Here is a 15,733-nt window from a genome sequence, read left to right on the forward strand (position 1 = left end):
CATTTAAAATTCTGCAAATTTTATTTGTCAAAATAATGCAATATAATCACACCAGTTTCAACTGTTTTGGTAAGTTATTTAAACTACAATACAGAAAAAAGTCACAATAACTATTCAGCATTTCCTAAAACACATGAAAGTTCCAAATACTTGCTAACTAATACTCTGCATTCCAGTTACAATCCCGGATTTTCATTTAAATCACATAACAGAACACCAAAGAGGGGAGAGAAAAAAAGTAGACTGTCATTTTAAATTGCTCAGACTTTCACACATGAAAGTCATACAGTTTTGCTAATCATTCTCCTGTACCTAGCTGGGTAGTTTGGGAAGTGCTTGTTTCCGATTGTCCTGACATCTTATTAACTACTTGGTAAATATTTTATTTTGCCCTCAAAAGTCTTTTATTAAAAAATGGATAAGTAAAAATCTAACCCCATTGTGCCACTTTGGCACAGGAAAAAAGTGAGAAAGTGCATAGCTCTTCCTAGTGGATTCCCTTGCTGACCTTTATAAGGCTTTACATCACCCTGGCAATGTAGGGGCCTTACAACTTTTACAGATTTTATGCTCCTGGGTGAATTGACTGAGAATGGGAACAGTTAACTAACCCTAGGATAATTAATGTTACTATGCAGAAAGGCTGCTACATTTCTGCCACAGAGAATGGAGATAAATTAACCATCAACAGCAACATTAACAAGAAGTGTTGGTGGGTTTTTTCCAACACACGCTAGTTTCTTTACTGAAAATTGTTTTTAAGTTAACATGATAGTAATATTAAGTGTTTTTTTCATTCTCAAGAAGTGACATTTTACTAGGCAGGCTGCTACATTTCTGCCTGAGGAGAGAGCCTTCCTCCTGCATAAGAAAAAATCCTACCCTCCTTCATGCCCCTCGAGCCGCATTATCAAGCGAGAGGCAGAGTCTCTCTCGCTTGTTGGCCAGCCCCTCCCCGAAGGTGATCAATGTCTCCCCACAGGCACGCACACCCAGACCCCCTCCCCCTGCAGTGATCTGCATCTCCGCAGCTGCTTCAGGCACGCTGGAACAGATATGCTGCCTGGGCGGACAGGGAAGAGACGTGTGTCTCCCCTGCAGATTTCTTTTATATTTTTCTTCATGGGGGGCACAGAAATATGCGGGCCACATGAATTGAATTCTGTCAGTAGTACCCTGCGCTGCTGCCTTCAGAGCAGGGTGGCCAGAGAGTGGTGGCTGATTACTGAGGGTCCAGCTCTGCACGCAGCTCCTGGTCAGCAGCTGCTGCTCTCCAGCTCTGAAGGCAGTGCCACCGCCAGCAGCAGCACAGAAGTAAAGGTAGCAGTACTGCAACACCCCCCACCCCAATAACCTTGAGACCCCTGCCCCCCACTCCTTTTTGGGTCAGGCCCCCTACAATTACAACACTGAAATTTCAGATTTAAATAGCTGAAATAATAACATTTACAATTTTTAAATTCATATGACTGTGAAACTGATCAAAATGAAGCGTGAATTTGGTAGGGCCCTAACAATCAGATACTACAAGTCCAAAAAAAAACCACCAAAACCCAAAAAACCCCACCCCTGATTTTACAGAAGTTCTAAATTTAGCATAGTTACTAAAAAATTGTATTAATATTAGAAAAATCAAAGTCAAAGAAAGACCTTTATCAATAACAATATTTCACATTAAACTGGGCTCTAGGGGGAGGAGGGAGGCTCCATAGCTGGGCTCTGGGGAGTTGGGGGGAGTGCAGGTGTCTGGGTCCAGGGGCCCTATGAAGCCCCCTCCAGAACCCCTCAACTGGAACTGGGTTGTCATGGGGATTTCTTTAACTCTCTACTCCTGGGGGAATCTTTTTTTATGCTCTGTGTGTTGACATACTTGTTAACATATTTTGAAATAAATTACCAAAATAATTGAAACTGGAGTGATTATATTGTGTTATTTTGACAAACAACATATGCATAATTTTGAAATGTGTGCAGAATTTAATTTTTTGGCACAGAATTCCCCCAGGAGTATCCTGTTTGAGAGTACCATTTATGCATCCCAGGATCATATTAGCTCTTTTGATCACATTCAGCTGATTATCTACCAGGACCTGCTCATCTTTTTCAGAGTCACTGCTTTCCAGGAGAGAGTCCCCTATCCTGTAAGTATGGCCTACATTCTTTGTTGTAGAACACATACATTTAGCCATGTTAAAACACACTGTTTGCTTGGTAAGCTGGGCACAAGCAATCAACTGAATCAGTGACCTGTCCTGTTTATTATTTACCACTCCCCCAAATTCTTGGATCATCTGCAAACTGTCACTGATGATTTGATGTTTGCATCTAGGTTATCAGTAAGTGTTTAATAGCCTAGGGCCAAGAACCAATGCCTGTTGGACCTCACTAGAAACATCCCTTTGATGATTCCCCATTTATAATTACATTGAGACCTATCAGCAAGTTTTTAATCCATTTACTGTATCCAAAATTAATCTGATATTCTAGTTTTTAAACAAAATGTTGTGCAGTACCAAGTCAAACATCTTACACAAATCGAAGTCTATAATATCCATAGCAAGCCTAATTTTCAGGAGGTGATTAATGTAACTAATATTTTTGTCCCATGCGGTTCTGAGTAGCAACCTCACATCCCAATGATATCTATTGCTCTGCTCACCAAGATGATCAAAAAAGTGAAGGTGTATTGACTGACAAGGCATGATCTCAAGCAGCATCCAGTGTGGTTACTTGCCTATGGGGGAAAATGGGGAGGGGGGCACATAATAGTAACTGTATTGTTACATATTCTAACATACTAGCTATCATCACTACAGTGTTATTTCTTTTTACAAAGATTAATCAGTTCACTAGTCAAATTCCAATTTTGTAAATATATTTTGCTGACCTGAATTTTCCCATTACTTTAGTTAGAATTGTGAGGATAATTTTTCAATAGTTTATGAGCAGACAAGTGGTTTTCAGATATCCTGTTTAATAAACACCACGAAAGCAATGACATTAAGTTGAAAAAGGGAAAAAAAGTCAGTTGGAACATCAGGAAAAGCAAACTCTACTAGGGCATGGAGCCAAGGAAGCAGAAGCCCAATAATTGATTAGGACAACAAAAAATGAAGACGCTTTAATGAATAATTTGCTTTGGCAGGGAGAGGAACAAAGTGACCTACTATAAATAGTTTTTCCTATCTAATTTCTATGGATTCCACTGAACACATTTTAATGAACTTGCATTCAACTAAGCACAGCTACTTAGAATGAGACAATGCACTGGTACCTCACGGTAGAAAGGCAAACTTCAATGCATCACTGACGCTAATCCCACTTGGTTTCATCAAAGGGCAACCACCATATTAAAGGAACAATGATTTTGAGCATCTAATCAAAAGGATGACTGCATTTACCAGTAAGTGTAATATACTATCTGTACAGATAAATAAACTTGAACATGGAACTTTCTGCACCAGTTGAAATGCTGTCTAGAACAGTGGCTTTCAACCTTTTCTCATTTGCTGACTCCTAAAAAATTTCAAATGGAGATGCAGATCTCTTTGGAAAAAAGTTACAGGTTGAAAACCACTGCTCTAGAAACACATAGGAGCACCATGTGTGCTCCCCTGTGAAACCTGAAGTTTGGACCGAGGGTTACATTGAGGGTGGGGGTGGGAGGGAAGAGTCTGTGGTTCCTTTCACTTACTCAGAAAACGTCAGACTTTAAGGAAGTAGGAATAGAAGGTGAGTAGTCTAGATCTCAATTTATTGGGCTAGATCATTAATAAAGGTTACTTACCTGTAACTGGAGGTTCTTTGAGATGTGTGGCCCCTATCTGTATTCCACACGTGGGTATGCATGAACACCACGCACTTGAGACTGGTAAAGTCATCCAAGTAGCATCCTTTGGTCCACACCTGTGCCCTGGTTCTCCTCGTGCTCTACACTGAGGGCATAAGGGAAAGCATGAACCGGCCACCTCTAACGTTCCTTCTTTACCACAAATCTAGGTATGATCCAGAGCAGAGGGGAAGGAGAACAGGTAGTGGAATACAGATAGGGACCACACATCTCAAAGAACCTCTAGTTAAAAGTAAATGCTCTTTATTTCCTCAAGTCCTGGTTCCTATGCATATTCCACACACCGGTGAATGGCAAGCAGTACTCAGAAAGGGGTGCAAGGATGCAGGCAGTATAGACGCCTTTAACAATGGAAACCCCAAGGTTGCACCAGCAGAAGAGGCTTGGACCAAAGCATAATGTCTTGTGAAAATGCAGCTGTTACTCCTGGTTGCCTCCTTAAAAATGTCCGGCATAGGCACATCTCAGAGAGATGGTACTGATCCTGCCTGTGCTCTAGTGAAATGCTCCCAGGTAGGGATATCCGTCAACTGATAGCGAAGGAGAATATAGCCAGAAATCCACTTAAGAGTTTGAGCAGTAAGAGTCTGAATAGTCAGTGGTTGGTTAGCTACAGCAACAAATAGTCTAGGTGATTTCTGAACAGGTTTTGTTCTTTGCAGGTTGAACACTAGTGCTTGTTCTGACATTGAAAGATTGAAGTCTCCTCTCCTCTGTAAAAGCACGAGGCTTTAGTAAGAATATTGATAAGTGAATTGATTGGTTTGTGTAACTCAGAAACTACCTTCAGGATCAATTTTGGGTGGAGGCCAAGGGGTAATGTCTCTTTATGAAATGTAGTGACTGGGGCAGGTTGGCCCCAATTGACCCCAAGCTCACCTCTCCCTCCTTGGCTGACATAATGGCAACCTGGAAGGCAACTTTCATAGAATGATGGGACATCAAGCACAGGGCCAACCAACAGTTTGAAAGATGGTCCAGTAAGTGATGAAAGTAGGAGACTGAACTAGTAAGTTCCCAGTCACACCCTTTAGAAAACTGGTGGTTACCACATGAGTAAAAAATAGAATAGCCATTACCTGAGGATGAAATGGACTAATTCAGCTAGGTTGATATCCAATGAGCTAACAGAGAAACCAGATGTCTTTACAGTGAGAAGGTAATCTAAAACTGAAGAAATACCTGCTGACCCTGATAACTGATTCTGTTGCACCCACATAGAGAAGGGTGATCTTAAGGTGTTGCTGCTTGGATCTTTCCATGGCTGCTTGTTCTACTAGGAATTGGGGACAGGGTGTGAGAACAAGAATACCACCCCTTTTACAGACACAAAATAATGTTTTTCAGCCCTTTTAGGGGTAGGAGTACATATTGCCAGTGTATGCCTAGCTGGTTCCATAACAGCTTCATTCACCAGGAGAGCTACCCTGTTGGGTTCTGTGGACTGCAGGATATTCAAAAGCTTGTACTGTGTATCTTGGACTTCTAATGGAATGTGAAGTTCTGCAATCACCCTCTGCAAGCACTTGATAGTGCCTATGGTAATCTTGTGGGGATGGTGAAGCTCCTCAAGTAAGGAAGGGGGTATGCCTATTGGTACCAGCTCATCATCTTCCTCTTCCATGTACTCCTATCGAGTTGGGTGCCATTGTCTAGGAGGAGAGGGATTATGTGACTACCGAGTAGAGCACATGTACCTAAGGAGCTGTGCATAAGGATCCTCTGGACACCAACAGGGCCAGTAAGAAGGATCAAAGGCTAGTTGAGGGGGCCCCAAGGCACTGAGTACCAGCAATCTCCTGGAGGGTGACCCTGCCTGGGCAGAGGACACGTCCAAGAAACACCTAGGTGTGGGGGAGGCAGAAGGATGTTTATCTTGACATCTGTTTCAGCCAATGGGAAGGCTGGATCCGGCTTCATTCAGTACCACTATCAGAGCTGGTGAGGAAGCCCTGGCTCACAGATTACTTTCCTAATCCATCTTTCTCCTTGAGGTTGTATCCTCTTCTGGGGTTTCCCTGAGAAGGACTAGGCACAAAAGTAGAAGAGATTGTGGGTCCAGGAGTGCAAAGATACATATACTATCCCAGAGGATCTCAGCCAATCCAGGGGTACAAGGGTCTCAGTTGTTGGTTCTGTCAGATCCCATGCCATGTCAGACTTAGTGGTCAGTGGGTCTTTACAGAGTCAGTCCAGTACCAAGGAGAAAGAAAGAGCAGCTCAGTTGGAGCTTTTGGTTGTTACAGTCGTCAGTCCTTCAGTTAGTTAGAGGTCACAGCCAGCACTGATGTTTGTTACCAAGGTTAGTACCATTGGAGCTTTACTCCTGCACTTTTTCCCTTCATGGTTGGGACCTGTGTGCAAAGGCTCATCCAACTTGGAAGAAGTTAGTGAGGGATCCTTCTCTTCAAGCAGGCTTATGGGGGAATCTGATTTTATGCCTATGAAAGCACTCCCTAGTTTCATGAGGAGCCCAAGAGACAGTCTGCAGATAGACCTGATCCAGTCTCTGCTCCAGAGCTTATGTTCGGAGGGTGTGCTGTTTGAGGACCACAGCTGAGGTAAAGGGGGAATCTCCACCGACTGGATGTCACTGATAGTCTCCTGGCTTTCTCCCTGAGGAACTTCTTCACTCAGAGCTCTCGTCCATCTCTGCTCCGGAATGGAAAGGAGTGACAGATACTGTGCCTGACTGAGGTATGAGCAAGCTGAAGGCACCAAAGGTAGTCACTAACAAAGAGCAAGGGCAGGTGCCAGTTACAGAATTCCAGAATTTTATGCATAGTGGTACGCCCAAAAGTGGGCACAGAAAGTCCCCAGGGTGAGGACAAACTCAGCTACAGTAAAATATAAAAACAGTAGAAGTATACACAATTATATTTACAGGAATGAAGACAATGAGAGGATAGTTCCAGACACAGAACTCCAGCTCAGGCCATGCGGTGGTGCTAAGGAGGAACTGAAGAGGGAGCCAGTCCAGACCTCCCTTATAGCCTCTGTGCAGAGCATGAGAAGAACCAGAGCACAGGGATGGACCAACAGATGCTACTTGCACGATTTTCCAGGCCCATGCACATGGAGGCAAGTACTGAGGAAAAAGGATTACTATCAACAGAACAACCTTACAAAGTTCAATATTAGAAGCAAGTTCCCCACATACCAGGAGACAACTCAAAGTGGCATCAAACCCTGCTGCAACAGATGAAAAACCTGCAGACATATCTCTACAGTTACAATGATCAATACTGCCCCACAATACACCTTTCAATATTAACGGGTCCTACACATGCTTATCACAACATGTGGTATACCTCATCCAGTGCACCAAATGCCCCAACAACAACTATATGGGTGAAACCAGACAATCACTATGCTCTAGAATGAACTCACACAGAAAAATTATAGAAGACAAAAACCACTATCACTGGTGGGTGAACACTTTTCAAAGAGATCACTCCATACCTAACCTTTCAATACTTCTCAGGGGAAACCTGCAGAACACCTTTCAAAAAACAAGCCTGGACTTGAATTCATAGCTCTGCTAGACACAAGAAAACATGGATTTAAGAGGGACACTGGTCTTATGGCTCATTACAACAATTTAACAGACCACACCACCTACTACCCCTTAATTATCTACTTCAAACCCTTTATGGATAACAATCTAACCTGACTGCCCACTTCATTTCAAGTGACCAACTCCAACACATGTTACGCTTTCAGTTTATCAATATGTCCCAACCTGTATTTAAGCTCAGACATACTGCTTCCTTCCCTTGATCAAAAAAAAAAGCCTTGTGGCTCCAAAGATTGTACCCTCCAACAAACACTTAAAAATAGGAATCTGGCTAGGATACCAAGATAAACCTCTTTAATCCCTGTGAAAAGAACAACTAATCAATGCTCTACACCCAAGCACAATGCTGTTGGGGCACTCAATTTTTTATTTTTAAGGGAATACCATCACCAAATTAATCACTACCACCACTGCTAGTAAATAAGACTATCAATCAATTGCAATTAACTCACACAATTAACTCAAAAAATTAATCGTGATTAACTGCAGGTTTTAATAGCCCTGTTAAAAAGAATACTAATTGAAATGTAATAAATATTTCTGGATGTTTCCTACATTTTCAAATATATTGATTTCAATTACAACAGAATAAAAAAGGTACAGTGCTCAATTTATATTTTTATCACAATTATTTGCCCTGTACAGATAACAGAAAGTATTTTTCAATTGACTTCATACTAATCTATCAAGAAAGTGCAACTTACAGATTTTTGGTTTTTTTTTTAAAACAATTGCACTCAAAACCAAAATAATGCAAAATTTAGAGAGCTGACAAGTCCCTTCAGTCCTACTTCTTGTTCAGCCTATTGCTAAGAAAAAAAACCTCTGCATTTATGTGAGATATGCTGTCCGCTTCTTATTTACAATGTCACCTGAAAAGTGAGAACAGATGCATGGTACTTTTGGAGCCAGCATTGCAAGGAATTTACATGCCAGATATGCTAAACGTTCATATGCCCCATCATGCTTCGGCCATCATTCCAATGGACACGCTTCCATGCTGATGACACTCATTAAAAAAATACATGAATTAAATTTGTGACTGAACTCCTTGGGGGAGAGCTGTAGGTCTCCTGTTTGACCCACATTTTGCCATATATTTCATGTTATATGAGTCTCGGATGATGACCTAGCCATGTTGTTCATTTCAAGAACACTTTCACTGCAGATTTAACAAAATGAAAAGAAGGTACCAATGTGAAATTTCTAAAGATAGCTAAAGATGCCACTAACAGAAGCTTGATTCTCTTTTTTGGTGGTTTGGATTCTGCAGTTTCCACATCAGAGTGTTGCTCTTTTAAGACTTCTGAAAGCCATGTTCCACACTTCATCCTTCAAATTTTGGAAGGGACTTCAGGGTTCTTAAATCTTGGGTCGAGTGCTGTACCTATCTTTACAAATCTCACATTAGTACCGTAACATTGCACCCCATAATGTTTTATAGAAACATGCTTATGAGTGTAAATATGACATAACTGGAATATGTTTTACAGTAGATAGGCCACGTAACGTATTTTTGCAAAGGTTACGTTCCACTGAATGTATTCATCCTATTCATATGCATGTATCATTTTTATATCTGAAGTTATGAGTGTTGGCTCTATGTTTGTATTTAAACTGTTTGCTGCAGGAAGTACTTAAGGCAGATTTGGTCAACATAGTGTGAAGGGGTTATTCAAGGAATTGGGAGTACTTAACTAACAATGGACCTTGAGAGACACCAATCCACATCTGAGCTTTCAAACTAGCATATGGGCAATGGCATCGGCCTGTAGAGAACTGAGTCATGCATGGACATGTGACTTCACCATATGACTCCAAAACTCCATCTTGTAGCTGTGTTTCTATACAGGGAAGAGGGGGGTTTTCACCCACAAGAGAGATACCATATAAGCCCCTGGAAATATCTCCATTTTGTCTTCAGCTGACTCAAGAGATGGCCTCTCTACCCCAAAGAGATGCCTGAAAGAAAGTGGAACAAAGGACAATAACTACAGGGGTGAGTGATTGCTGGACCCAGACTAGGAGGAAGTCTAGTCTGTCAAAGAAGCTTATTGGAACATCTCTGAGGGTGAGATTTACTTGCATTTAGTTTCCTACTGTATTAGGCTTAAACCTGCGTGTTTTATTTTATTTTGCTTGGTAACTTACTTGGTTTGGTTATTACCTAGAACCACTTAAAACCTACTTTTTATACTTAATAAAATAACTTTTTGCTTATTAACCCAGAGCAAGCAATTAATTCCTGGGGAAGAAAACAGCAGTGCATCTCTATCAGTGTTAGAGGGTGAACAATTTATGAGTTTACCTTGTATAAGCGTTATACAGAGTAAAATGGATTTATTTGGGGTTTGGATCCCATTGGGAGCGGGGTATCTGGGTGTTGGAGACAGGAGTACTTCTTAAGCTGTTTTCAGTTAAGCCTGCAGCTTGTGGAGGACATGGTTCAGACGTGGGTCTATGTTTGTAGCCGGCTAGTATGTCTGGCACAACCAGGCAAGGTACTGAAGTCCCAAGCTGCCAGGGAAAACAGGCTTACAGGTAGTCCTAGCACATCAGGTGGCAGTCCCAAGGGGGTTTCTGTGACCCAACCCGTCACAGGTACTTTCTTTGCATTTTGTCAAATCTGCAGTGAATGCATTCTTAAAAACAAACATGTGCTGAGTCATCATCCAAGACTACTATAAACTTGAAATCTATAGCAGAATGTGTGTAAAACAGAGCAGGAGACATTCAATTCTCCCTCAAGGAGTTCAGCTGCAAATGTAATTAACATTTTTTTAATGAGACTCATCAGCATGGAAGCATGTCCTCTGGAACGATGGCCGAGGCATGAAGAGGTATATGGATCTTTAGCACATCTGCCACAAATATCTTGTGACACCAGCTACAAATGTTATACATAGTTTTGTTTGAGTGCAGTTATGTAACAAAACTAAAATTTGTAAGTTGCACTTTCACTAGAGAGATTGCACTACAGTACTTGTACGAGGTGAATTGAAAAATACTATTTATTTTGTTTATAGCATAAATATTTGTAATAAAAATATAAAGAGCACTGTACACTTTGTATTGTGTTGTAATTAAAAACGTTTGAAAATGTAGAAAACATCTAAAAATATTTCAATAAATGGTATTCTATTAATAGCACAATTGTGCGATTAATCGCAATTATTTTTTTAATTGCTTGACAGTCCTACTAGGAACATTTACTCATTCCTCCATGAACAAACTCATTCATCATGAATCCAAATGCCTATGGAGATATTAATACTGACCTGAAGAGGAAAAATAGGAGGCTTGTGTTTTGGGGTTTGTTTGTTTTAAACGGTAGAAAAACCCTGAATAATGGTGATAGTAGGGAACTTAAGGGGGAAGGGAAAGAAGACTGGTCTTCCTGCTAGACTTATTAGAAGTTGAGGTTTATGGACTATGAACAACTGGAAAGATGACAAGCACCAAGGAAATTGAACCTGATTAAATTAAAAATAACTTCTGTCCTCAAAAGGGTTATTGCTGAAACCAAATATTTTAATTTAACAGGGAGAAAACCTCTCTTAAGGATTCAACATATCATCCCTTCAATTAAGGGTTAAGAAAAACTCCCTATGTATACTAATTTAATCTCCATGAAGTCATCCAACATAAGAAGGGAAGATAGAAATTCGCTATTGTAAGCTGTAAGGAAAACACAATCAAACAAAAAGGTGCACAAGTCCAAATCCATCCCACACCTACATGCTTGCAGGTCTCCTTTAGCTTAACTTGAATTTTTTGGGAGATAAAGAGTGGAGCAGCATTTTAGAGCAGGTGTCTACTTACCATCACCCTGCATATCTGAAGTCCATAGTGTCAGGTTATCACGTAACAACTGCATGATAAGTGTAGAGTCTTTATAACTTTCTTCACTCAGTGTATCCAGTTCTGCAATAGCATCATCAAATGCTGCTTTTGCCAACCTATAAATATCAGATTAATATATAAGATGCCATAAAACAAACACCTATAGAGGTATCTAGCTTAACGTGTTTCACTGAACAAACAAGATTTTTTAGTTCAGTAATGAGACTACAGCTACCGGTTTTGGGTAAAATTTTCAAAAGCACCTAAATACTTAAGAGCTTATGTCCCATTGACTTCAAAGTCATTTGGATGCTATGTCACAGGGTGACACTGGGCCTTTAATAAGGTAAGAGCCAATGCTCCTGTGCCTCATCAGCTAACTCCAACTGAGCTTAAAAGAGGGTACCTAGGACCTAAGGAGAAGAGACCTACTCAGTGAGGACTCACTTAACAGCACCCACTGAGTCAGCTGGGAAAGGGACAGGTGAGCTGCCAGACCCAGAAGACTGTATGTGGTTCCTAGGAGAAGACTCAAGGCAAGCAAACAGCAAGAGAGGTTTGTTGGTTAGCATCCTTGATCCAGGGCTAGATGCCAGACAGCAGCAGAGAGAGGTGCTTGCTGGCTCTAAAACAGCCAAAGACAAGGGTTGAAGACAGGGGAGCAGCAGAGAAGCTTACTTATTGACATCTCCACACCAGAAAGCTGGATCCAAGGGAAACAATGGGAGGGCCAGAGGAGTGAAGGATGCTCTTAAGGTAAAGATGAGCTATCAGCAGAGAGGTTGTGGGCATTCCCACTGAGAAGAGTGGGGTTGCCCTCTAGCTGGAAGGGCTGATGTGGCTGTCCTGGCACAGCGGCAGAAGAGAACTGAGAGTCCAGGGGTGGCTGAAGACACTGGTGTAGGATATACACATCACATTGAGGGGGAAGGTGTCTAGGGATTTTAGTGACTACTTGCACTGTGGTGACTAGTGGACTATGGGTTGGGGTATTCTGGACCATTTGTACAATGTTATCATAAACTGGTTCCAAGGAGGGCTGTTTAAGCAGGACAGCATGAAATGGAGTTACTAGGGATTCTGAAAGGGGAACTAAGGCAGGCACACAAGGGAGCTCCAGCCAGGGCCACCCCCTTACACACTATATCCTGCAGTATACTGAAAATAAAGATAATGCTTCCTGCTTCATTAGTAAACTTTAAAATAGATTTAATGGCCTTTAATTAAAATTGTAGTTGCTTTAAGTTAGGGCTGTCAATTAATTACAGTTAACTCATTCGATTAACTCAAAAAATTAATCCGCTGATTAATTTTTTTAAAATTGCACTGTTAAACAGAATACCGACTGAAATGTATTAAATGTTTTTGGATGTTTTTCTATATTTTCAAATAGACTAATTTCAATTACAATACAGAATACAAAAGTGTACACTGCTCACTTTATACTATTTTACACAAATATTTTCACTGTAAAAATAAAAGACAGTATGATAATTGAAAAATACGACTGCAGTGCCACCTTTTATCGTGAAAGTGTAATTTACAAACGTAGATTTTTTTTTACATAACTGCACTCAAAAACAAAAAACGCAAAACTTTAGAGTCTACAAGTCCACTCAGTCCTACTTCTCTTTCAGCCAATCGCTAAGACAAGCAAGTTTTTTTTTTGTTTGTTTTTTGTTACGTTATGTTTACAGGGGATGATGCTGCCAACTTATTTGCAATGTCATCAGAAAGTAAGAAAAGCTGTTTGCATGGGACTGTAGTAGCCCGCATTTCAAATACGGATGTAAATACCATTTACAAAGTTAACTATTTAAACTATTAAAAATATTTCCTTTAAACAGTTAACCAATTAAAGGGCCAACTGGCCAGGGCTGCGAGTGTCAGGCAGCACTGCTCCAGCCAGGTGGTGCAGCTGTGGCCCCTCTGGCCAGCTCAGAGGTTAATGGTTAAGGCAGGTTAACCAGTAGATTAATGCTTATTGGTTAACATTTTACATCCCTAATTGTAGGTATTTACATGCCAGATATGCTAAACATTTGTATGCCCCTTCATGCTTCGGCCACCATTCCAGATCACATGCTTCCATGCTGTTGATAATTGGGACGAGGTACGGAGAAGCATGCTTTCAGAAGTCTTAAAAGAGCAACACTCCGATGAGAAAACTACAAGAACCTGAACCACCAAAAAAAAGAGAATCAACCTTCTGCTGGTGGCATCTGACTCAGATGATGAAAATGAACATGTCAGTCCGCACTGCTTTGGATTGTTATCTACCAGAACCTGCCATCAGCATGGACGCATGTCCTCTGGAATGGTGGTTGAAGCATCAAGGGACATGTGAAACATTAGCACATCTACCACGTAATTATCTTGCGATGCCAGCTACAACAGTGCCTGAAAACACCTGTTCTCATTTTCAGGTGACATTGTGAACAAGAAGCAGGCAGCATAATCTCCTGCAAATGTAAACAAACTTGTCTGTCTGAGCAACTAGCTGAACAAAAAATAGGCTTGAGTGGACTTGTAGGCCTCTAAAGTTTTACTTTTAAATGCAGGGTTTTTGGTACATAATTCTGCATTTGTAAATTCAACTTTCATGATAAAGAGACTGCACTACAGTACTTGTATTAGCTGAACTGAAAAATAATATTTTTTATTTTTTACAGTGGAAATATTTGTAAAAAATAAATATGAAGTGAGCACTGTACACTTTGTATCCTGTGTTATAATTTAAATCAATATCTGAAAATGTTGAAAACATCTGAAAACATCCAAAAATATTTAAATAAATAGTATTCTATTAACAGCATGATTGTGATTAATTTTTTTAATCGCTTGACAGCCCTCTTTTAAGTATTCATCCCTGAAAAGTTCAGATTTTTACAAATTAGTTTACCACTCTCTGCTTTGTCACTTTTGTTTCTCCAAAATAAATTAAATGAATCTGGACTCCTTGAATGCTCGCCAACTCTTGAATGGCTTAAAGATGCATAAGGCAGAGCCCTAACCCTGGGTGAAGTTTCAAAGCTTCTCTTCTGTGCCTATGTGGTTAATTTCTTAGAAAGCTTTTCAACTTATATACAGCAGAAAACAAGGAAACCCAGCATATTGCTCATAAGAACGGCCATACTAGGTCAGACCCAAAGGTCCATCTAGCCCAGTATCCTGTCTACCGACAGTGGCCAATGCCAGGTGACCCAGAGGGAGTGAACCTAACAAGTAATTGATCTCTCTCCTGCCATCCATCTCCACCCTCTGACAAAGAGACTAGGGACACCATTCCTTACCTATCCTGGCTAATAGCCATTAATGGACTTAAACTCCATGAATTTTTCAAGTTCTCTTTTAAATGCTGTTATAGTCCTAGCCTTCACAACCGCCTCAGGCAAGGAGTTCCACAAGTTGACTGTGCGCTGTGTGAAGAACTTTCTTATATTTGTTTCAAACCTGCAGCCCATTAATTTCATTTGGTGGCCCCTAGTTCTTGTATTATGGAAGTAAATAACTTTTCCTTATCTACTTTCTCCACATCACTCATTTTATATACCTCTATCATATCCCCCCTTAGTCTCCTCTTTTCCAAGCTGAAAAGTCCCAGCCTCTTTACTCTCTCCTCATATGGGACCAGTTCCAAACCCCTAATCATTTTAGTTGCCCTTTTCTGAACCTTTTCCAGTGCCAGTATATCTTTTTGAGATGAGACCACATCTGAATGCAGTATTCTAATTATTCCTAACATCCTGTTTGCTTTTTTGACCGCCTCTGCACAATGTCAAGATCTTTTTCCTGATTCGTTGTAGCTAAATTAGCCCCCACTATATTGTATGTACAGTTGGGGTTATTTTTTTCAGTGTGCATTATTTTACATTTATCCACATTAAATTTTATTTGCCATTTTGTTGCCAAATCACTTGGTTTTGTGAGATCTTTTTGAAGTTCTTCACAGTCTGCTTTGGTCCTAACTATCTTGAGCAGTTTAGTATCATCTGCAAAATTTGCCACTTCACTTTTTACCCCTTTCTCCAGACCATTTAAGTTGAATAGGACTGGTCCTAAGGGAACACCATTAGTTACCCCTCTCCATTCTGAGAATTCACCATTTATTCCTACCCTTTGTTCCCTGTCTTTTAACCAGTTCTCAATCTATGACTGGACCTTCCCTTTTATCCCACGACAACTTAATTTACCTAAGAGCCTTTGGTGAGGGACCTTGTCAAAGGCTTTCTGGAAATCCAAGTACACTATGTCCACTGGATCCCCCTTGTCCACATGTTTGCTGACTTCTTCAAAGAACTCTAATAGATTGACTTTTGCCCAACAATTTATGTTGTTCTAGGTGTCTGACAATTTTATTCTTTACTATTGTTTCAACTAATTTGCCTGGTACGGACGTTAAGACTTACCGGTCTGTAATTGCTGGGATCACCTCTAGAGCCCTTTTTAAATACTGGCGTTAC

At 40.6% G+C, this 15,733-nt stretch overlaps 1 protein-coding gene across 2 annotated transcripts in view; it reads right to left on the minus strand.

Moving 5' to 3' along the window:
- YWHAE (tyrosine 3-monooxygenase/tryptophan 5-monooxygenase activation protein epsilon) overlaps positions 1–15,733 on the minus strand; it is a 74,961-nt gene that overhangs the window by 5,592 nt on the left and 53,636 nt on the right. For both annotated transcript variants that reach the window (XM_050929302.1, XM_050929303.1), the window contains exon 5: positions 11,250–11,386. In XM_050929302.1, coding sequence (XP_050785259.1) covers positions 11,250–11,386 — 137 coding nt within the window. The remainder of the gene's footprint in view (positions 1–11,249; positions 11,387–15,733) is intronic.

Source organism: Gopherus flavomarginatus, chromosome 19, assembly GCF_025201925.1.
Source record: "Gopherus flavomarginatus isolate rGopFla2 chromosome 19, rGopFla2.mat.asm, whole genome shotgun sequence".
Classification (NCBI taxonomy): domain Eukaryota; kingdom Metazoa; phylum Chordata; order Testudines; family Testudinidae; genus Gopherus; species Gopherus flavomarginatus.